At 46.4% G+C, this 24,634-nt stretch overlaps 1 protein-coding gene across 1 annotated transcript; it reads right to left on the bottom strand.

Moving 5' to 3' along the window:
- Positions 1 to 17,124: 17,124 nt before the first annotated feature.
- Positions 17,125 to 18,086, bottom strand: LOC135914810 (uncharacterized). Its single transcript, XM_065447737.2, has one exon. The coding sequence runs from the start codon at positions 18,008 to 18,010 to the stop codon at positions 17,408 to 17,410; it is 603 nt and encodes a 200-aa protein (XP_065303809.1). The 5' UTR covers positions 18,011 to 18,086; the 3' UTR covers positions 17,125 to 17,407.
- Between the last annotated feature and the right edge of the window lie 6,548 nt (positions 18,087 to 24,634).

The raw sequence follows: 24,634 nt of genomic DNA on the forward strand, positions 1-24,634 counted from the left end.
GCAATGCGCACTCATGGGCTATCGCCGCAGCTGCGAATCTAGATGTGTTTAAGTATTAAGACATATACATGGATATGTCGGTTTTTCACCTTGACACAAAAGTCACGAAACAAGAGTTGAGCAAACTGTCGTTGTGTCGTCGCAGGGTGTGAGAGGGGGCTAGTTGGTATTCCATGCTAAAGTGCCTAGCGCAAGAGTGGAAACGGCACACTAAAGAGGCGACAAGGATAAGCGCAAACTTCCAACTTGGCGCTTGTCCTTGTAGCGTCTCTCTCTTGTCCCCTCTTGCGCTAGTCACTTCAGTCTGTGTCGTCATCCGTTAGCATGCTATGGCCGAAGCTGCTCGCAATATTACGTCACATTTACTGGCCACCAGGCCAGGTACACCCTTGGGTGCGACATATACAGTACTTGCAGTTAGTTTTCAAAGTAGTCTCCTATGGCGGCTATCCACGTGCGTGAAGCAAGAACGCTATTTAAAATTATTGTGCAGTAATATATGCGGGATTTGTATGTTCTCCACATTCGCTACCATGTTGCCGTTCCGCCTTTATTATATAGCCGCAATGTAGACTAGCAGCTATCGAACGCCATAAAGGCTATCCACATATTCAACCCTTAATGATCATTGGTTATCTTCCCTCCTCATTACATGTCCTGCCCATGCCAATTTCTTTTTCTTGATTTCAACTAAGATGTCATTAACTCGAGTTTGTTCCCTCACCCAATCTGCTCTTTTCTTATCCCTTAACGTTGCACCCATCATTCTTCTTTGAATAGCTCGTTGCCTCGTCCATAATTTAAGAAATCCTTTTCGTAAGCCTCCAACTTTCTGCCCCGTAGGTGTGTACTGGTAAGACACAGCTATTATACACAGACTGGATTCCAAGGGAAGGGAAGCGTAGCAGGGGGCGGCAGAAAGTTAGGTGGTCGGATGAGATTAAGAAGTTTGCAGGGACGACATGGCCACAATTAGTAGGTGACCGAGGTTGTTGGAGAAGTATGGGAGAGGTCTTTGCCCTGCAGTGGGCATAACCAGGCTGATGATGATGATGATGACATATTCAAGGACCTCACGCGCAACTCCTGACACTTAATTGTATTCAAGAGTTGTACGACTGCCCAGGAGATCCTTAACGAATGTTACATAACGCATTATGAAGTTTTACTTGCCAAAACCACGATTTCATTATGAGGCACGCCGTAGTGGAGGATTCGGAAACAATTTAGACCACTTGGGATTTTTAACGTGCGGCTAACCCTAAGTACGCGGGTTTTCGCATTTCACACCCATTGAAATATGGCTGCCGTGGTTGGGATTCGATCCCGAAACCTCGTGATTAGCAGCCGAACCCAATAAAAGCTAAGCAACTACGGAGGGAAAGGAATGTTGGCAGTAGGAGGAAGGTGACAGTCGGCACGTGAGACAATTTGTCCCCATCCTCATTGCTGGGGAATGGGTACCATCTGTCCAAGAATGACACCGTAGAATGCACTGTATTCAATGTAATGGAGTCCGCGTCCAATACTTCAGACCCGAATCATACTGTAATTACTGACGACCAGGCATCTCGCTAATACGTGCAGTCGCTTGACAGCTGCCGAGTGGTGGCGTCGGCCACAGGACCTACTTGACCTTTGTTCAACACTTGCCGACCGACATTCTCGCTTTATTTCGCACCATTGCGTTTCAGCTGAACTGGTTCAACAGCCGATTTATTTGTGCCAGAATTTGGCCACCCTGTCAACGTTATGGTTTCTTATTTTTAAGTCATCTTTTATATTTAGGCTAAGGCTGTCGTGAAATTTCCAGCGGTTTCACCTTTCCCAAGATGCCCGCATTTTTGTCGGCCTCTGTTAATATTTTGGAGGTTTTTTAATAGGCATGGAAACCATTGCATGGCCCCCTGACCAAGCTGCTCAAAAAGTCATTTTATATCCCTGAGGTCATGCGCAAGCTTCCGCCTTCTTGCCGTTCATCAACCTCCTGATTTCCCTGTCACCTGTATTCCATTTTGACGACTCCATTCCCACGGAAGTTGGCGACGATATGTCCATGGGATTAAAGCCATTTAAATCAATCCTACTGTGGATACGACAGCCGCTTATGCTCACTGTGGATGGAAATGTTGCGCTAATGAGCGCCATTCTGAAGCATCTAAATTGATAGTCACAAAATTATGCGGATCCCACGTATGTGCGAATCGATGTAAGCAAAGCTTTCTGTGTTTGTTGTCATTGTTAAACGTAATCTCCACAGAGTAGTCAGGCACCCTCTAATGAAATGCTGTCAATGTTTGCCTGATTACGCCCACCATTGTGATGCAAATAAACGTAACTCCAACTCATTTTCTCAGAAATAAACGCTGAATGAAACGCTGACGTCATCCTGAACAAGATCAACAAGCGCCATAATGCTCGATCTTATGATGCCCCTATTCGTAAGCTTATATTCGTGATTTAGTTACTTGGGGGGGCGGGGGCGAGAGCGATGTGTTTTTATACCGTAGAATCATCCCTCGGACGTCTCTGATGTGCTCGTTTTTATTCTCAAGTACCCAATGAAAACTGTAATCGCTGCAACTTCATGATGTTCTGGTGGCAGGCCACCATGGCATGTCGCGCAAGTATCACCGCGCTGATTCATTTAGGTTGGCATATACTATTTGGTGCGTCATACTTCATTACATGCATTTTTCAAGCAGAGCATGAAAAGGGCGGCCAACTCACTACGTCCCTTTCCTATGTTTACTTCCGCAAAGTGTGTGTCTATCGCTGTGGTTACCAAATACGCCCAGCGGTATGCTACCACTCAAGCCTTTCTGTCGGCTGAGCAACTGCAGTCGCAGGCTTTCTTCAACACGGCGTCGACGTTCAATATGGCTATCCTCAATTACTTTTCGCGGACTTCGCTCACCGCCTTCTCTCCAATGAAATCTCCTGTACTACTCGCTCCTGCTAGACACAACACAAACACGCAACGACCTTAATGAAGTATATAACACGCTAGTTGACATGCTGTCGACGTATATTTCCTCTGCGCACCGGGATTGGAGCGTGGTCATGTCTATGGTGACATTATCGGTCTACAGCTTCGCTCAACAACACCCTCGTTACTCATCACTTTTTTTTGCCGACAAGAGTATAGCGTATCTTCTCTGAATGTACTTTCGGCTTTAAGTGGGACCTTGCACGCCCGCTTATTCTGTTACGTTGACGGCGACCGTTGTCGTCAGGCTGCCGCCTAATTCTGAGCGTCGCAGTCACCAGAGTGCACTGAAAGCTGTCTTCCCAAACAAACCACCGGGATTCGAGCCCATCTCCCAAATTCAGCATCTTGCATTTGGGAGATGGGTACTCTAACCATTACGCTACCAGCTTCCTCCACCAATTTCCGTTTATCTGCCTTCCCACTTCTCGTTTTTGCCGCAGACGCAGGAAGAACGGATGCAGAAACGAAAAAAAAACTAAAGATTGCTTGAGCCGCCAGTGACGCATGACTTTAACTTTCGCAGGTTACCCTCATTGGAGCGCATGTAGGCTTGTGGCTTCGTGCAGATGGTGGGTCGCCTTAGCTTTATTGTAAATTTGCTTTCACCAACCCTTTTCAGCTAGAACTGAAACGCCGCACAAAAATGAGACCTACCGTTGAATATTTTTCTTGTTTTCTAGGTTTAAAGCAAAAATACTCAATAACACAAATAGTGATTTTTTTTAAGAAATGGCATAAGGATGCTTTATTTCAAGGTCATGCTTTGTCAATATGGCCCGGCACCACGTATCGACGAAAGGGCATCACAGTGCCGATGCACGCGGCAGGTTACTGAATGAAGAAAACAGGAAACGACTGTTTTTCAGTTCTCGCAACTTATTGTACACAGAACACAAGGTACCCACCACCATGAGATTCTTTTTTTTTTACAATAACGACACACAATGCCGGACTGATATACTTCCTAAAGGGGTCTCATTTGATTTTTCATCGCAGAACCGCAGCACAGTTGCGTCGCGCGTGCTTGCAGCCACGTACTGTAGCCGTGCTCCTTTTCCTCTAACAATATGGCCGCCGGCGGCTTCAAGCGCTCCCGTAGGTGGCGGATTGGACTGACACTCGAGAAGTTTAAATACGTAACCTCTTTGCATAGAAACGACGGCATGATTGTTAACATCATTGCTCTCCAGACTGATCTTGATGAGCTAACTCATTGGTGCTGTAGGGCAGATGGTAATTAACGCAGACACAACTATACATCTCAAGTTTACTTCCGCTAAGACGATTCCTAATACCCACACAGTTAATAATACTGTCATTGAAACTTCAGCGTCGGAAAAATACCTCGGTGTAAATTTTAGCTCTTATTTATCCTGGAGCACTCATATTGAACTGATTACTACCAAAGACTTAAAAAAACTTGGTCTTCTTAAACGCCGACTACGCCAAGCCAACCAGGATACAAAACTACACGCATTCAACGCGCTAATCAAGCCTGTGATAGAATACGCACCCGTGATCTGAAACCCTCATTATACCTATCTTGTTAACATGTTGGAATGTATACAAAACAAGGCTGCTCGATTCATCCTTTTCCGTTACTCTCGGTATCAAAGTGTAACAGTACTGAAAATATCGCTCCGTCTCCCGCCTCTGGTAATGCGCAGAAAACTCAGCCGTTTATCTTTTTTCTATACTCTCTACCACAGCAACGCACCATTCGCAAGTTCACATCTCCCTGTGCCGCACACACCGGCTCGTGTAGATCACATGAAGAAGACTAAACCCATTTTCGTTCGGACAGAACGATACAAATACTCACCTCTGGTCCTGGCTATTGAAGAGTGGGATTCGCTTCCTTCTAGCATTTGGCTATCGCTGGAACAGCATCATTTCAAACAGCTCTTTGATCATACTTAGAAAATTCCACTGTAGAATGATGTGCGTTTTTTTTCGTTTTTTTTTTCAGTGTGTGCGTGTGGGCCGTAACGTTCCGTGAAATGTTAGATATGACATGTTTTGTAACTTCTGAAGGTGCGATTTTCGTTTTGTTTTGTGGGATTTGCTACATGTGCATTTTTTCAGTACCTGTTCCTAGCCATTTCTTCCCCTGTCAACTTGTACCTGGCTTATTAACTTGTTTATTCCTGTCTTCAGCCGTTTATATTCTGTGTTGTATATTGTTAAGTTTTCTTTGATGAATCCCCCCCTACGTAACGCCCGCATTGGGCCTTTAGGGCATTGAAATAAAATAAATATTGTTGGCTTGGATATGTTTGGCACGAGGCCCAAGTCGGTACCCTTTCTTCTAACGCGTTCTTTTGTTTTCGTCTCGGTCTTGAAGGGACGCGCACCGTAACATGCTGCAATGGTGATTGCGTTGCGCGTATGTAAGGTGAGAAACGCGGTTCTAAAATGTCTGTTCACTAACTTGTGCAGTAAACTCATGTTTATAGTATTCGCGCAATAGTAAGAGGTACGAGTATGGCAACTGTAACCGCAAGCGCCACGTTATATTCGTAACTTGTCGCGACAGCGTAGTCGAAATCCACTGACCTTGCCACTAAAAAATACGTAGCGAGGTATGGCTGATGAATAATTAATTTCGAAGATTGGTTTTCAGTAAACGTTTGTTACCAAGAACGGCGGGTGCTTATACTACCGCAAGTGACGGATGCTTGGCGGTGACTCCAATCATTTACTCGCCACATCACAGATCTACACTAGAATTCAAATGGTTTCACCAACTCTTGCTTATATTCTCTCGCCCCTAAACTGCGACTTCGCCTGCCATCCGGCCTCCAGCTTTTCCTCTTTGTCCCCCGCTTCTTTCCCAATCTGCTGAGACTTACTTCCACTGATGCTTGGTCTTCTTTTTTCTCAATACATGAAGGCATTCATTCATGCTTTCCTATGTTACTGCAGAAAATAGCGTGTCTTTATCTCCATAACCACACTGTCTCTCACCTGGACTCTCCAATCGCAAAACAAAGTTGCGGTGTTGGAAATGACTGGGCGTCACATATACAATTTTCTACGAATGGCCAGTAGCACGGCGAGCAATTTTCGGTGGGTGACGAGACAGTATATAGAACACCTTCTCTGCAATATCCACACTCAGTGCTCTGCTTCGTGAGCTACTATTAGCCGCTACTACGAAGTACGAAATGAAATATACCTAGCTGGGCTGGTCACGGACCGCTCTTTTTGGATTCATGATGCGTCGATATAAAATATATATATTTCGTATATAAGCCTAAATGACAGCGATATAAGCGAGGTGAGTTACGCTAGGTCGTTGGTTTTGACTAACGACGCTCTTCATGCAGCACTTTCGTCTTATGCATGTTTGCGAACGGGAATGAAAGACATGAAGGTAACCTGCCTTCCTGAAATTAAACATTCGGAATAACTCTTTGTTTGACAGTTCGACATATGTTGAGGGCCCCCGATACGAACCACCTGCAAGTCTGTATCAGCTTGCAAAGAGGAACTCAGATTAAACGTTGTCAAGAGGATAGGCTTTTAATTATCATAAAAATATCTTTATTGAAATTCCTTACCATCAGGTGAAAGCCGACTAATAAGCATTTATATTTTCTGTGTTATTAAAACGTCCTGTTAATGAAAGGTTGCTGTGCTTTACAGCCTCCTAAATTAGGTTATAAAAAATAAATTGATGCGTTAAGTGTGTAAACGCAGACGCAAGAAAAGACCTAGTCCGTTTCCAAGTATTCACTCAATGAAGATGGAGCGCCTCTATACTCTCACATTGTAGGGATGTCACGAACAAAACACTTCCAAAGAGTGAGTCATGAATATAACTCATTATAAGGTGAGCTTGCGCTGGAAAAGAAAACGCTCAAAGCGCAACGATGGCTGCGCGCAAAGTGCTTCCTCTGATTCCGATCTACGGATCAAGGCGTCAGTTCGTCATACTGAAATGGTCGTACATTGCAGCGCAATCTCGGGTCCTCAAATGTGACGGCGAATGTAGGCCAGTATTCGCTTCACACGCGCAATCTGATAAGATAACGCTCTTTCGCTATTGAATCCGTGACAACATACTGGATATTAGAAACACATGCAGGCGCATCTTAAGCTAACTGATAACTCTGGAACTGTGGTTAGACGCTAAAGAAAAGCCTCCCCCCTAAAAAAAGAATACAGTTGCTTTCAATATTAGCTGAAAAATAGGGCTTGTCGTTTAAAAAGGGCCTCCAACACTGCACAGCGGCGCCGACATACAGGAAATTCAAGCGCGAACTATCAAACCAGCGTATCGTGGTTCAATGTATCCCAATAGTCCAGGGGCCAGTTCCACCACGGGTACTGTGTCGGAGCTCATATTTCATGTCAGCATTAATTGTCACAAGATCACAGTATTTTTTCTTTAGATCTTATCATTAGACAGCTAAAATACATCCAGCGGAATCCTCATCTTAATATTTCAGTACTTTTCGTTCTAACGCACACATCCATGCTGATTCATATGTTACAAAGTACTGAAAATGTACCCTATGCTTTCCTCCAGGCAGCAGTTTTTATTCCATGTGATGCCAGGAAACCAAGCCTGATGCCACCAACGCTCAGGAACCTAATCGGGAGCGCGCACAATGTTCTCGCACACCTTGTGGGATGTACCGTAGCGCTGAGGTGCTTCTTGTATAATGTATGAGACTCGGTTGTAAAGGCAGTCGTGCAAGGTTTGACACATGTGCTTAAGCTCATGAAGTTGATTTGTGTCAAGATAACCTGTCCAAGCTTTCACACTTACTTTATAAGAAGTCTAAACAAAACTATTGAAATGATACAAACAATGTTAACTTCATTTTATCATTCGAGTGTTCAGATTGGTAATCTCTAGATGCGGAGTAAGTTGAGAAGTTGTTTGCGTAACTAACAAAGCTACGTTAATAAATTTTCAGTAATGGTTCTTACGTGGCTAAAGAAAATGAGCAGTTTGGAGCCCGTCCACGAGATTATGCAGCCAATCGAAAAACTTTCGACTAAACATGCTTCTGTAAGAGCCATGCGAACAAAAATTTCCAAGTAAACACTCTTGGAAGGCGTAACTGACGCAGAAAAGAAACATCTGTAAAGCTACAGAAAGAACAGCAGTTCACGACGGGACACAAAGGAGGAACCACACACAAACTGCGCTAACAACTTCAAGCGCTGTTCTTTATGCGATAATGAAGCAACTAGACTGTCAGTCATTCCTTCCAAACCTGTAAAGTCAACCTGACCACATCTAGCCTTTCGGGATGCTGTCATCAATAGTATTGCCCCGCGAACATATTCCCCGTGGCCTTATAGTCGCGTTCCATTTTTATTCATGCTGTTTTCTCGAAAGCAAGCAGTTTAAAGTTCTGGTGTCAATGCGGCAGTGTACGTGTGCCGCCGAAAGCTTGCTTGGTCGCAGGAGCGATGCATGTCGCAATGATGGTGCAGATTTAGCGCGTCGCTGGCATCAAGACAATGCTCTGCCGCCGAGGGAAGGAATATAACGAAAGTGAACAGCTTGGTAGCTGCTCACGGAGCCGTGCCGACGGTGTCATCATGACGAAATCTGAGTCGGCGATATTGATGGATGCAGCGTTTTTGTTTTCTTTTATTCTTTGATTCTTTTTTTACAGCGAAGTCGTTAAGAGGCAGCTTTAACACGGGCCCTACTCCGACTCGGCCTATTCAAATAGATGTAAAACGCCGAAACGCTTTTGTTAGATAACCCCTAGACCGATTTTAATGAAATTTGTTGGATTCAGGAGAGAAAGGTAAATTCTAGTGACTATTGGAAGCGGAATTTCTATTTAGGGCCTGAATTTTGGTAAAATATATTCAACAATTCGAAAGTGCGAAAAGTACACAAGCACGAAGTTTACAAATTGTTAACTCCAGATCAAGAACTGATATCGCGGTTCTGTAAACAGCATTCATTAGACAATTCTAATATACCGATTTATATCTTACGTGAAGTCGTTACGTTGTGAACAAGGGTTGTAGAAAAGCTGTATTTCCATATTACTAAATTTTTTAAGATTCATGCGTAATATATCAATTTTGTCTGCTTTAGATGTGCTGTTAGATGCAATGTACATAATTTTGATATCAGTTTTCTTTGCCGAAAGAGAGTTGTAAACTTGATGGTTTCGTTTTCTTAAAATTTGCAATTTTGGACAATTTTGAATAAACAAATTATGACCTAATTCAAGAATTCGAAACCAACAGACACTAGATTTTAAGTTCTTGTTTTAAATGCAACAAACCTTGTCAAATTAGATGCAGTGGCTGTCGAGAAATACGAATTCTCCTTTTACATTTATTTAGATAGCACCATCAGAGCTAAAGCTTCCTCTTAAGGCTACTTTCTCCACTATCGCGTCCGCGTATACAGCCAAATGCTGAAGGTAGCGTGATACCGGCCCGACCCGCAGCGGTGGTGAAGCATGCGTTCAGCGCTCCCCATATGTGGGCTGATCCCGAATGTAACGCCATGCCGGGGAGACCCGCGGCGGAGATGAAGCAGGCGTTAAGCACTCCCTATACGTGGGCTGATCCCGAAGACAGTGCAATGCGAGGCCGACATACGGTGGAGGTGCAGTTCGCCATTAAGGGACCCACATACACAGCTTTGCAGGTCATGTGTCTTCACAGAGTGGAAGGGCACTGAGATTTTTCAGTTATCCGCGTTTATCCTGCATGCGTCTGCGATGAAAACAAGAAGCAGGTATGCCTGGAAAATCTAAGGTGGTGGAAGCAGGTGGTAGCGGAGAGGTTAGCATACTCAGCCCCTGCACGTACTTATATCTGCATTGACATGGGTTGGTGGTAGTGGTAGCGACCGAAGCTCTACTTTTTCTGCGTACTCTAGTCATTGTGAAACTAAGGATGTGCATCGCATGCCCAGTCACTGAATGCAAATTGCAGCAGTTACGAGTGGTGGAATCCCGCTGGAGCTGATTGTGAAGAAAGCTTTCTTTCTCTGTCCACTCTCGCGATGGTGAAGCTAAAAATGAGGAGGAGGCCTGACGGACACAACGTTGATCGTCACCATAACAGAATGGATGGACGACCTGCGGAAAGGACAAGGCACACCAAGTTTTTTGCACTTAATTTGTCCTACAGTAAAGCGCTACAATGGCTAGTATGCCCTCATGGGAATGGTAGACCGAACTGCTTCTCACTGCTAACACTGGACTGATACTAAGAAAATACTCCGTCCGCAGGCACCACGCTACACTGAAATTAGCAAAACAATGTCAGTTTATAAACTGATATTGCCAATTATCTGGTGTCCTTCTTGTGTGTGTGGAGGGCATAAAGGTGCTGGCAGTGAAATGGTAGTATTTTTGTTTTTGCTGCAGTTGCACACAAACAAAATTCCTTGAAGTAATGCAACAGCGATCTACCGGCGGAGAAGACCAATCCGCAAATTAAAAATAATTGCTGGTTTCAGATCTTCCAATTTACTTTGCGCTTAGCTACCATCTGTTATATTTTTCTTTTTGTGCTCTTATAAAGAAGAAAACTCCACATTACTACAATATGAACAACCGTACATAAAATAGACAGGCTTTGAAGCTCTGACCACGCACCGCACTTTTCTACATTTAGCACATGTAGTATTGGGCAACACGTTTGAGCAAAATGATCAGGTGTTCGGTCAAAGCACTGTGACAGGCGGGAAAAACTCGTTGTCATGCCCGGTTGAAACAATACCATCTGAAATCTTATTTACTTATGTTCATTTTTTGAAAAATTACTATAACCGTTTATAAATTTGCTTCGTGTGAGTTATATACTAGCTTGCCTCGTCAATCTCAAAAATCTATTCTCTTTTCGGGAGACGGCCTTCGTGAAAAACGACGCAACATGGCAGTAAAACATCCAGCAAGGCTCTATCCAATGATTGGCGAAATAGTGCGCTGAGAGCGTGTCGACTAGCGTGCGAGTCAAAGTTGAATTATGATAGTTGTCAGCTTGTGTTGCCTCTAGCACGAGCGAGTAGTGTTAGCAATGACATTGGTGTGAAAATGATCAGCTCAGTCTGCGATTTGTTCATGTGATCTCCGCATTGAACGTCGCAGTTGTCACGATGAGAGTACTTCTGTGACATTATCAGCCTAGTGGGCTGGGAAGGCTCGAGTGGCAGCTCACCTTGAGGAGTATTAGGTAACAATTATTAATATACATACTTTGCGATGATGAAAAAGATGCAGAAACACCACTGGTGTTGTCTAACTATTCGTAAACAGGCCCCCCAAATTTCAATTGGCCCACCCCCAAACATTAGATAGGCCCACCCCCAAATTTCAAGTTGGCACACCCTCAAATGAAAATTGGCCCACCCCCCAATTTTAAGTCCGCCATGCCCGATTTTTTTTTCGCCCAGCCTTAAACTTGGAGTTGGCCCATCACCAATTTCAATTGGGCCACCCCTAATTTTCAAGTTGGTCCACCCACGAATTTCGATAAATGGTCCCCCAAAATTCCAGTCGACGCACCCCAAAATTTAGGTTGGCCCACCCCCATATCGCCCCCAAGTTCAGATTGACCGACCCCGAGATTGCCCCCACATTTAGGTAGGACCAACCCCATATCACCCCCAAATACAGATTGGCCCGCCTCCACAACACCGCTAAATTTATATTGGCCCACTCCAATACCACCTGCAAATCGAGGTTGACCCACCCCCATATCAGCCCCAAACTAATGCTGGCCCACCCCTCGATCACATCAAATTTAGGATGGCCCACCGCAAATCATACCCCAAAATAGGTTAGTCCACCCATCACCTCCCCCCCCCCCCCCCCCAATTCAGCTTGGCCCAGCCAAACATCACCCCCATGGTTAGGTTAGCGCGTCCCCATGTTACCTTCAAATTCAGGTTGTCCCACCCCCATATCATCCTCAAATCCAGGTTGGCCCACCCCCATATCAGCCCCAAACTTAGCCTGGCCCACCCGTCTATCACCTCAAATTTAGGATGGCCCACCGCAAATCACTCCAAAATTTAGGTTAGCCCCCCTGCCCCCCCCCTCGATTCAGCTTGGCCCAGCCCCATATCACGCCCATGGTTAGGGTGGCCCACCCCCCATATCACCCCCAAATTTAGGTTCTCCCACCCCCATATCATCCTCAAATCCAGGCTGGCCCACCCCCATATTCCCCCAAACTTAGGCTTACCCACCCCTATATCATTTCAAATTTAGGTTGGGCCACCCCCATATCAGCCTCAAATTCAGCTTGGCTCACTACCATTTCACCCCAAATATAGGTAGGGCCACTCCCATATCACTGCTAAATTCACCTTGGCCCAAATTCATGCTGATGCCACTTCCAATTTCAAGTTGGTCACCCCAACCCTTTTTATGAAGACCTATATATTTATATGGGAAATGCGTCAAGCTTTTGGCGTTACAGGTACGATATTGCACGATTTTGCTACCAAATTGCAGGGGTACTCGGCAAAGAATGGTGCGCATTAAAAGCAAATGCACCGAACGAAGGACATTTATTCAAATGGTTTTTTACGGCCACACCTACGGATTGATACCACTTGGCTGTAGGGAACACATTAACAGTAGCTACTAATCCAGACGCTGCACATCTCCTAGTTGGTGCATTTCTTATTTGGATGAATATTTAGAAATAATTTACGTTCGGGCAGCGACTCAGCCTAGCAGACCCTTTGTTCCACACGAATGTTGCATAGGAATGGCACTGGCCATCGGGTAACATTGTGGCACAGCTGGACGTCATTCGCTCGGAGTGTGTGCCATTAAGGACAACCGAAAGTCGAAGAAAACGGACCTTCCAGAAGAACGCAATAAGAATAGCCATCTTGTTCTTGCAGGTTCCACGCTACAAAGCACGAAAGTTTTTTTTTTTTTTTCATAACACAAAGCCATGCGCAAGCTTCTAGTTATGTTGTCCAATGAATAAAACCTTCATAAAAGCGATGACTTTACAAATGAACACGATACTGCTACGTTTTATGAAGGAAAAACAGAAAGCATAATATTTCAAGAGCACTACTGTAAAACCAGAACCGAAAGCAATTCTTGAGTTTTGTGTTTATGCCATTTGGTAGGAGACTATAAGCCCTATGCGGCTTTCAAAAAATGCGCTGCCGAAAAACCAAAACCGAAAGCAAATCTTGGGTTTTGTGATTCTGCCATCTAGTGAGAGACTACAAAACTAGGTCCTATGCTGCTTAAAAAGAAAAAAAAAACGCTGCGAAGGGGGAATCGAACCACGGCCGCCGCGATGCGGAACGAAAGGTGCTCGCTATTCTACCACTCGGCCACGGCTACCTTTTTTTTTCTTTATTACATGGAAAAGAAAACTGAAGGTGTATTACTGAGTGGACACAACTACACACCTAAAACTCAGGCAAACACACACATGCATCCAACAAGTGCATCCAGTCTGGCGGAGGTTCCTGCACAGCGTACACACTTCTTACATACGCAGCACTTTCGCGAAAGAAGGATTTTGTAGTTCGCGGGCTTTCGGCATGGCGATCACAGAGTCTGCTTCTCCACAGGCTATATAAACCAAGCACAATGAACATGTCATAGGGAGGACCACCTGTAACCTTAAACGGTAGAAACCTAATTGAGTATGGAGTCATGTCAATGTCCTTTTTAAGCGTCCTTTGGAGAATATCCCAAAAAATACAGCGTCCCTACAGTCTATAAAACAGTGATCTATGGCTTCGGCACGTGGACAGAGCCGACAGTTTGTTGACCACGGCACAAAGCAACCCCTCGAATTCAACCAAGTTTTAACAGGGAGTGTTTCCGAATGTAATTTAAAAAAAATGTTTTTACTCCAGGAGGCACACACATTTTTCGGACGCGTTTAAGTACATCCTGATAAGGTCGGTTTAAATAAGGTGCACGGTACAATGGATCTGGGAAAATAGAGTCAACCAGTGCCGCAGAAATTGCTTTTCGACTCGCTGTGAACACGTACTCCAGGCTGAATCTAACTTTCAAGAAAAGAAATGTGTCAACAACCTCCTTGAGAAAGCCCCAAGGAGCCTGTGGGACATCTTTGACATTTGATGACACTACTATGTTAGGAACATAATGAACTAAACGCAGTTGCAACATTACAACGCAAGAACGGATGGTCACTGTCTCGAAAGAAAAACAGGCGAGAAACAATTTGCCTGACGAAGAGGTGTACTAATCCTAGACCACCACGTTCAAGGGGGAGAAACAGATTGTCGCGCCGCATCCATTCACAGCTCGAACTCCAAATGAATGTTGCAAATACGCGATGCAGTGCCTGAAGGCGAAGTCTTGAGCAGTGCAGTACTTGGAGCACATACATAAGACGGGAAGCTAAGAAAACATTACACACTTCAGCACGAAAGAACACTGACAAATTCCGCCCCCGCCATGAATTCACTTTACGTTGAATTTTGCCAACTTCTCCCGACCAATGAGGGTTGCTATTTCTATACTGCGAGAGAGGCACACCTAAATAACGCAGATCTTCTTTCCAATGGATTCCTGCGTAATGTGATGGCATTGTGGCCCATAACCCAAACCAAAAACCTGAACTTTTTTCAAAGTTAACGCTTGCACCAGAAGCAGCACAAAATTCTTCTGTAATTGCAAGAGCAGTGTTTACACTCTTTTTATCGGTACAGAAAAAGGCCACGTCGTCTGCATACGCAAGAACCCGAACCTCATTAGTCAGTAATTTAAACCCTTGGAAATTTTGTTCTTTAAGAATGCCCATACAAAGTGGCTCTAAATACAAGCAGAACAGAAGCGGTGACAAGGGGCATCCTTGTCGTACTGATGATAAAAGCCTAATCGGATCGGAGAGAGAGCCATTCACTATAAGCCGCGTTGAGCCATTAGCATAACATATCCGGACACCTCTAAGGAGCAGAGATCCGATATTTATATGCTCTAGTAAAGTAAACAGGAATGAGTGATTTACCCTGTCGAACGCCTTAGCCAGATCTAGCTGTACCATTGCCACCTGTCCAATCCCCTCAGCTACACACTCTAGCACCGATCTCGCAACATGAATGTTCGTCTAAATGGACCGCCCCCTGATTCCACATGTTTGATGATCACCGGCCACAGATCTTATTACAACTTGCAAACGGTTAGCTAATACCTTAGCAAAAATTTTATAATCCACATTGCATAAGGAGATAGGCCGATATCCGTCAACTCCTTGCAATTTCTTTTCATCATCGCTTTTGGCTATAAGGACGGTGTGTCCTTCGTACATTGTGGCGGTTAGGTACCCTACTTCCAAGGCCTCTCGGTACACCTGAAGTAATAATGGCGATAAGAGGGAACGAAAACTCTGATAAAATTCGGCAGTAAGGCCATCCGGGCCGGGCGTTTTGCCCTTCGCTAACGAATCGATGCATGAAGTTACCTCATTGATATCAATGGTTTCGTTTGTATAATCCTACTCATCCTGATTTAACTGGGGCAGCGACGATACAATTTTTTTGGCAGCATCTGTATCCAATGGCATATGGTCTCGGAATAGTTTTTGATAATGTTCAAAAAATGCTTTAGTTATTAGAGTAGGCTCGTTAACAATGACTCCACCGTACTCTATCTCTAATATTTGTTTAGACAGCGCGTGTCGGCGCTCATCACCAAGGGCCCTACTGCAAGGCTGTTCTTCCAGGAAACGCTGCTCTCGCGCCCGCACTAGTGCACCTCTGTATTTTCCTGCGTTCAAAGTTTGTAACTGTGCCTTGACCTTATGAATATTATCTATATATTGACCCGGATGTATGCATTCAAGCTCATGCAATTCACTCAAAAGTCTATACAATGCTTTGTAATTATTCTTTTTTTTCAAACGCTAATATTGATGAACCCGCCGTGGTTGCTCAGTGGCTATGGTGTTAGGCTGCTGAGCACGAGGTCGCGGGATCGAATCCCGGCCATGGCGGCCGCATTTCGATGGGGGCGAAATGCGAAAACACCCGTGTACTTAGATTTAGGTGCACGTTAAAGAACCCCAGGTGGTCAAAATTTCCGGAGTCCCCCACTACGGCGTGCCTCATAATCAGAAAGTGGTTTTGGCACGTAAAACCCCATATATTATTATTATTATTAATATTGATGATTCTTCGATAGCTATCATTTTAGCTTCCTGTTTGAATAATTCCCACAAAGCAAAGAGTGGCAAGTCCTTGCGGCAAGACAAATGAGCTATAAGGTCAGTGATACGATTTAAGAAACACTCACGCGAAAGTAACTGGTTATTAAACTTCCACAGCTCCCAGCACATACGCCGACTTTGGTACCGACGGCTGCCAAAAGATGCTGAGACTAGGCAATGGTCACTAAAGAATATAGGATGCACAGTGTAACCATGAATAAGAGGTAGCGCGCTAACTGAAACGTAAATTCTGTCAAGCCTTGCATGCGAGGTACCCTGGAAGTGCGTATATCTACATCCCGCCTTTTCATTTTCCCCAATGTCCACAAGCTGATAATCACATATCAGGCGTTGCAACGCCTGATATGTGATTACGTGACGTGATATGTGATTATGTGACGTACGATCTTGCGCATTACATACACAATTAAAGTCTCCAAACAGAACCAATGCACGATCAGTACAGAAATGATGATCTAGAGATAAGAAGAAACACTCGCACTCACGTAACTTGTTCGGGGCATAAACACACACAAATCTAAAGCTCGTGCCACTGATATCAATATCGCAGCAGATTAGGCGCCCTTCCCTATCTGTAAACAAATGTAGCAAATCAAATTGTAAATGTTTGCTAACAAATAACATACAGCATGCGGAAACGCCTACTGCATGGCTGACACAAACATTGTAGTCAGATATGAATGGAGATAGAGCTACTTCTGTGTTTTCGTCGGATTCAATCTTTGTTTCTTGGATAGCAGCAATATCTAATTTTCTATTGCGTAACAAATGAAGAAGCTGTACTTGCCGTCGCTTACTTCGTAAGCCACGGACATTTAAAGTGCCAAAATGGAAGCGAAGAGCGCCCGCCATGATTACCTATGTAGGTGCAGCGTCTAAACGCTGCTCCAGAGGTGCACCACTCCTTTCTTGATGAGCTGATGCACTATGGACTTTTTGGTGCACGTTAACACAAGGGACATCAGCAGGTGTAGGTGTTCCCCGGAGCGGTTTTGTCAACTTGGACACCTTGGGAACACGAGCCTCCTTTGCCGAGGGCGATGGATTGTCGGATGGCGCTGGACGCTTCTTGGCGGCCTCGCACATCGATCCACATTCCACTGACGGTGGGCGATCTTGAACTGGTGGAGAGTCTGCCCAAGACACAGTTGGTTCGTCGTCAGGTGCCTTAGTCTCATCCTCGCTCGCAGGCTTCTGGCTAAGGCTAATGTCAGCCGATGACGGCTTAACCTATTCTGGTCGATGAGTGTCAGGGAGTGTTTCGCCAGTTGCGTCCACAACTTCGCTCACGTCCATTAGATGATCGGTGATGGCATCATCCTCGGCTGGTCTATTTCCACGAAGTTTGTCAGCGTAGGTTCCGATGCATGCATCTGCAGGGTGACCATAGCGGTGACAATTACTGCAGCGCGGTGTTCTACAGTGTCGCTGGATATGCCCAACTCTGTTGCACCGGAGGCAAAGTGGTGGTCGGCCAGGAATCAAGATAAGGCACTGGTGGCCATATATGCTCAATAGATGTGGCAGATTACTGGCAGAAACCCCATCTTTCAATGTGAACGCCACGTCTCGGTTGGTCATTTGCCAGCCCTCCATGCCGTCACACCGCCACATTTCTCTCGTGATGGACTGCACTGTGCCATATGGCTCTAGCGCTTCAACAATCCGTCTCTGTTCGAGGTGTGGGGGAAGCCAAAGAAGCTTCATCTTGATATTCTTGCATTCCGGGTCTATGACCAGGCACTTGAGGCCTTTCACCAGCAACTCGCCTTTGTCGACAAGTTTCTGTTTCGCGATGCTGCTAACACATGTGACTAACCACAAATGGCTCATCTGGTATTGTCCAGCGCCGAGGATATCAGTTGCATTTAGCACTGAAAGGAGAGCATCGCGAAAGTCCGGGGCCCGATACGGCTGCCCTTCCAGGTCAGCATGCAGGAAAACTGAATTGAGAACGGTGTTGCCGATCGGTAGACGAGGGAGAACGACTTTATAATTACCGGAATCAGTAGTTGACGGTGGGTGTGATCCTCGGCCGAGGGCCGATGCGCTGTTTCCAGCGGAGCTCATCGCAAACGTGGCCGTTCGAACAAGCTTCTTCTTCTTCTCCCTCGGCCACGGCCACGGGCCTCGGCCACGGCTACCGAGGCCCCTACCGAGGGGTACGCTTATGTTTTTATAGATACCACGGCAATTTTCACGACAGTGTTACAAAAATCGTTTTCGGGAACAGTTTTACGCCATATGTAGAGAGTCGAGAGATGCATCAATCGAAAGCTGAGTCTCCGGACTACATACGCTGCACTGCGTATTACGATAGACGAGATAGTTTTATTACAGTCATCGTTCTTGCCTCAAAAATCGAGCACAAATTTTCGTCGTTTCCATAGGCTTCCATTGCTAAAACTTTAACTGCTGCGGGAACAAAATTTTTACGTGCCATAGAGTGATCACTGCATTTGGCTCGTGTGGACTGTCTTCTAGAACACGTTTGTCACCTGCGTTTTTCAATAATCGGCCTGCAGCTTTTGTTATTCGCAAAAAACCCGCTGGTTCCATTGAAAACGCGCTAGCTTCGTGCCGGGCCCGCTTGGGGCGCTAGTTGGTACGTGTCCTCCAGAAAAGCTGGATATGATTACGGAACGCGAATGCCTTGCTGTTGTCTGGGCGGTTGCGAAGTTCCGTCCTTATCTTTACGGCCGCCCTTTTTCCGTAGTCACTGACCATCATGCTCTTTGCTGGCTCTCATCGCTAAAGGATCCTACAGGCCGGCTTGGTCGATGGGCTTTGAGGCTACAGGAATTTTCATATTCCGTGGTGTACAAGTCTGGCCGCCTGCACCAAGACGCTGACAGTTTGTCGCGTTACCCTGTTGACGAATCTGCCTCCTCCAATATTGCCAGTACTTCTTGCGCATTCTCTGTATCCCGGCTGCTTCATTTCGCCGACGAGCAACGCCGTGACGCCTACATCGACCGTTTTGCACACTCTCCAGCCGATGCTACTCTACGCCTCTTCGTCCTCCGCGACGGTACTCTGTACCGTCGTAACCTTCATCCGGGCGGCTCTGAGTTAATGCTTGTAGTACCTAAACACCTCCGCTCCACCGTTCTAGAAGAGCTTCACGACGCACCAACGGCAGGACACCTCGGCGTATCTCGAACCTATGACCGTGTACGTCGCCGTTTTTTTTGGCCGGGCCTTGCCCGTTCCGTACGACGTTACGTCGCCGCTTGTGAACTTTGCCAATGACGCAAGAAGCCTTCCCAGCTCCCCACTAGTTACTTGCAGCCGCTCGACATCCCTGCCGAGCCCTTCCGTCGTGTCGGCTTGGACCTTCTCGGCCCATTTCCGGAATCTACATCAGGAAACAAGTGTGTTGCAGTCGCGGCGGACTACGCGACCCGCTACGCCGTAACCCGTGCTCTTCCGACCAGTTGTGCAACTGATGTTGCGGACTTCCTCCTACATGATATCATTTTGATGCATGGTACAGCATAGATTTACCACCTCCTACCACCCCCAAACGAACGGCCTCACTGAGCGTTTGAACCGCACCCTTACAAACATGCTATCCAAATACGTTTCAGACGACCACCGTGACTGGGACCTGGCTCTACCTTACATTACCTTTGCATACAACTCTTCCCGTCTCGAAACTGCTGGCTTTTCCCCGTTTTGCATCTTGTATGGCCGCGAACCGACGCTACCACTGGACACTGTGCTTCCGTCCGCCACAGCTTCAACTAGCCATTATGCCCGTGATGTAATCGCCCATGCTGACCATGCTCGCCAACTTGCGCGCGCTCGTCTACAAGTGTCTCAAGACAAGCAGAAATAACGCTATGACCTCTGTCACCGTGATGTCCATTTTGTGCCCGGCGCCCTCGCGTTGCTTTAGTCACCATCGCGTAAAGTCAGCATTTGTGAAAAACTGCTTTCCTGTTACACAAGCCCATATCGCGTGATACGCAAAGTGACCGATGTCACCTATGAAATCGTTCTAGCCACGCCCACTACGCCCTCCGCTGTGACAGTGACATTGTCCACGTTGCCCGACTCAAGCCTTATAACTCTCCATGCACCTTGGGTATTTAACAGCGCCGTGACTGTGCTTTTGCCGCCGGGGGGTAATATTACGATATCATTGAGCGATGCTCAAGAGACGAGCCGCCGCGAGAACGACGAAGTTGGTCGGTGCCCTTAGCACGAGCGAGTGTCAGCCTGGCTGCCTGGCTCGTGTGTAAATAGCATCTCTCGTCTGTGTCTTTCCACACGTAACCTTTCACATATACATATATATATATATATATATATATATATATATATATATAATTAGTACGCAAATAGTACGTCGCCTAAAATACCGCAGTTAGACGTCCCTTGCCTGTACCTGCACTTGCCTCATTGACACCTTGATCATACTGGTAGTACGTGTCGAGTTAGATAATTAATTATTATTTCCTAATTAAATCTCAGTAACGCAAAAATTACTGGAAGTTACTCCACTGTACTGGAAACAATATGCACTAGGTTTTCTTCGAGTAACGCATTACTGTTTAAAAAAAATCTTGATGCATGGTAATTAATTGGGACACCCTGTATACACTTATGACATCTGCATGCAAGTAACGATGTTTCCTTCCGTAATAAATGTTGTAAATTATTTAGAAGTGCTTGTTAATGAGTCCTTAGCCTTGCTTACTCGAAAGAGACGCGATACTGAGACACCTATCATTCACGTGCATTTCACACGCCATTGATAAGAAGACTCTGCTGAAGGGTACGTCACTAAAGTCCACAGGCTTTGTTAAGGGTCAAGAAACACGCAAAGCATTTTGAAGCGAAGTGAACAAACAGCAACATATTGTCACGTGGTGGTGAGTGAGTGAGTGAGTGAGTGAGTGAGTGAGTGAGTGAGTGAGTGAGTGAGTGAGTGAGTGAGTGAGTGAGTGAGTGAGTGAGTGAGTGAGTGAGTGAGTGAGTGAGTGAGTGAGTGAGTGAGTGAGTGAGTGAGTGAGTGAGTGAGTGAGTGAATAAACTTTATTGCAGGTCCGGCGAGGACGCGAACTCGTCGCGCACCCGGCTAGTCCCACGTCGGGACCGGCAGGTCTAGCCCACCGGCCCGGCCGCGGGCACGCCGGACGGCCAAGATTTGCTTTTCTAGAGCGGGGCTACGCAAAAGCGAGTCCCACTCCTCCTTGATGAACTTGGGGTATGTCGACCCGCACTCCCAGAGCATGTGAGGTAGAGTGGAGGTCTGGCCGCAGGACGGGCAGGCGTCGTCGCGAGATACGTCGGGGTAAGCCTCGTGGAGAGTGGACAGACACGGATATGTGCTGGTCTGTAGGAGCCTAAGCGAAACGGCTTGCGCCCTATTCAACTTGGGGTGAGGGGGTGGAAAGACCCTTCTGGACATGTAGAAATATTTAATAATCTCGTTGTGAGTAGCGGGAGCGTCCCTGTGACCGTAAAGAGGAGAGGAGTCAGTGCTCGTTATAGAGGAAGCGCGGTTGGTGAGGTCACGCGCAGCCTCGTGGGCAGACTCATTGAGGTTCGGGGGAGCACCCTCGACCGATCCTACGTGAGCGGGAAACCAGTGAATTGAATGGTTTGTGAGAGCATGTGGACTCGAGCCGCCAAGAAGACGAACAGCTTCCTTGGGGATGCAACCCCTTTGAAAAGCCCTAACTGCCATTTTGGAATCACTATAGATTTCGGACCCACGACCGTCTAGCAAGGTGAGGGCGATGGCGACTTGCTCGGCGAGTCCGGGGTCTGAAGTGCGAATCGAGGCGCTATTGGAAATGTTTCCGCTCGAGTCGACCACAACGACGGCAAAGGTCTTCCCGTCACTGTACTCCGCAGCGTCGACGAAGCTTGCGCTAATGTCGTGTCGCTTGATCTGTTTGAAGATGGCTGCTGCTCTGGCCTTGCGTCTGGCCTCGTTGTGGACGGGATGGACGTTTCGGGGCACAGGGGCCACTACGAACTTGTCTCGAATGCACCTAGGGATCGGGGTACTGACCATCGAGAATTCCGCAGGGTGGTAACCCAGCTCTTCGAGGATGCGTTTACCTGCCGCTGTGGTGGCCACGGTGGCCACGGTGGCCACGGCCACGGTGGCCACCGTGGTGGTGACGTTGAAGAACACAGTAGCAATACTGTGAAAGACCTCGTCACTCCTCGGGCACAGGTTCACCCAACTTTTATTGGGTGAACCTGTGCCCACAAAAACAGGCTACACTTATAGCACAACGATAGCGGCAAACATGGTCGGTGATCGTCGAAAATCTGATGAGCGGGTCAAGCGCGTCGGCTTTTATAAATAGGTCGTCGAATGTTCCACAGTAATTGCTGGGACCCGCGTGCCTTCAAAAAGTTCTACATTATTCGTGTCGCGCACACATGTAATCAGATTACACAAGGTTAGGTCACAGAAAGCGGATGGAATCATCGATAACCTTCCAGGAACTTCCCATACATGCAGGCGCGTCCTGCGCTGTGCGATAACATTTGTTAGGCGGTGAAACGTGTCGCCCGATAAAGACAAGTACACGTGTCAATATTCTACCTCTAGGCATACGCTGTCCGCCTATTCGAATACACTATCGCATGGACTAGAGTATCTGCCACAGGCAATTTCTAAAGATTATTGAAAGGGTTCGCTGAAACATCTTGTATTACCAAGAAGATTCGTCGAACGACGCAGCTGCCTGCAGCTACGAGCGGAGCTGGCAATCACATTGTAAGAAAATGCGACCCTGAACAAACACGTTCATATTACGAAAATAGCATGCCAGCACTACTTTAATGATCTAAATTTCTTCCCCTCTGGAGCCCGTGAACTCGCGGCAGTAGTGTGTCAGTTATAAATTGCAGCGAGACAGCAGTCCTCTATGTCAGTCGCCGTGGTGCGGCACATCGCCGCGGAGCACTAGCTCGTCGCGCTTCTTTCCAGGTGTTATAGCCGAAATTTTCGGTAGAAATGAGTTGTGCTCCGTGTCGCGGGACCACCGAACCCTCAGCCATTGGAGCAAAAAAAAAAAAGAAACAGAGATATAATCGGTATTTTTTTTGGTCAATGCCAAACACGCTGACTGGTGCCAAAAATAAAGCATGTAGTTCAGCGTCCCACACCAACACCGGGCTATGCTGTACGCCGTTGTGGGGCACTTCGGATTAACTCGAGTCACCTGGGGTTCTTTGACGTGCAGCTAAACCCCACGGCGCTCTGTTTCTTTTCCGCCCTTCGGTATGCGGCCGCAGTGGTCGGGAATCGAACCTTGTTCTCAGCAGCTGAACGGCTTAGCTGCTGAACCACCACTGCGCGTGATGCGACTTGCCGATACACACTAAGTACCACACTATCTGCTGCATTTACAATCATCTTTGACGTCGGAAAACCTGAAGCCCTTGTCCGAGTCCGGGGTGCTTTAGAAGGCGGAGCCCTCAACCACAGTCACAAAACGCAAGGTCAGAATACTGTTTTGGAATGTAACGATTCGCTGCTTTGTATATGGAAGATATGCCTAGTGACTTGTAATTTGGCGGCTGGGGTAAAGACCTGTAGTAGTAGACGTTTAGTCCAATTCGCAGATACAAGGTCTCCAAATACCGCAGTAGACATTGTGGAAGCCTAGATTGCCTTCCAATCCATATTTTATGTTAGGAATATGCCATTTACGTGAATATAGTGAGCTGTCGTTGCCATTTCGCCTAACTGAATGCGTGCAGCACCACAACTCCTGGAATGGCTCGCCACGGTTGGCATTTCTACGATAACAGAAAAAGATTTGAATTGTAGTTTCCAAAAATTTCGAAGTTACTACATGCGTGACCGGACCTCCTGCTGCGTTGCATTCTGAGGCTAAGAGCTGCAGCAAATCTGGAACCTAAGATGGAGAACTCAACTCTCCTTTTCCGCTTTGGAATGTTATGAATATTGTAGGATTTTATAAACAAATCATGCCATTTGCGCAGTTCCTTCGAAACCCTTGAAGATGACTCTGCGTGCTTCTATACAGCCCCTGTTCTGAAGCGACTCAGCGCGACAGTTGAACTAGGAGCAGTGCAGTGGGTTCTCTAATGCTATGGCAGTAAAGACCAAGTCCTAAGTTCCTCGCATTAACGCTAAACAGCTATAGAGCACAAAGGATAGTGTGGGGCGCCGGCTAGACGGACGAGGGGGCTTTGGATAAGCATCATTTGGAACTGGACACTGTTTGATGCCGGTTCGACGCCTCTCAGTGAAATCAACATGCTTATGTGCGCATCTGCTCCATACTGCAACATCACAAACAAACTTGCTCGTCCTTCTTCCAGTCTGCCGATTCCTTCGTTCGTTTGTTTTCCTGATGTTCTGCGTTCGGTTCAATTGGGTAAAAACTGTCCAGTGTATCTTCAAGTCGTCTGGTGATCGTACCTGCACTTTATGCTCAAATGAGCCTCTAAGGT

This window comes from Dermacentor albipictus, unplaced genomic scaffold, assembly GCF_038994185.2.
Source record: "Dermacentor albipictus isolate Rhodes 1998 colony unplaced genomic scaffold, USDA_Dalb.pri_finalv2 scaffold_25, whole genome shotgun sequence".
Lineage (NCBI taxonomy): Eukaryota > Metazoa > Arthropoda > Arachnida > Ixodida > Ixodidae > Dermacentor > Dermacentor albipictus.

Bases quoted from the DNA above. Each gene is read 5' to 3' on its own strand.
- LOC135914810 (XM_065447737.2), bottom strand. From the start codon at position 18,010: ATGAGCCATTTGTGGTTAGTCACATGTGTTAGCAGCATCGCGAAACAG.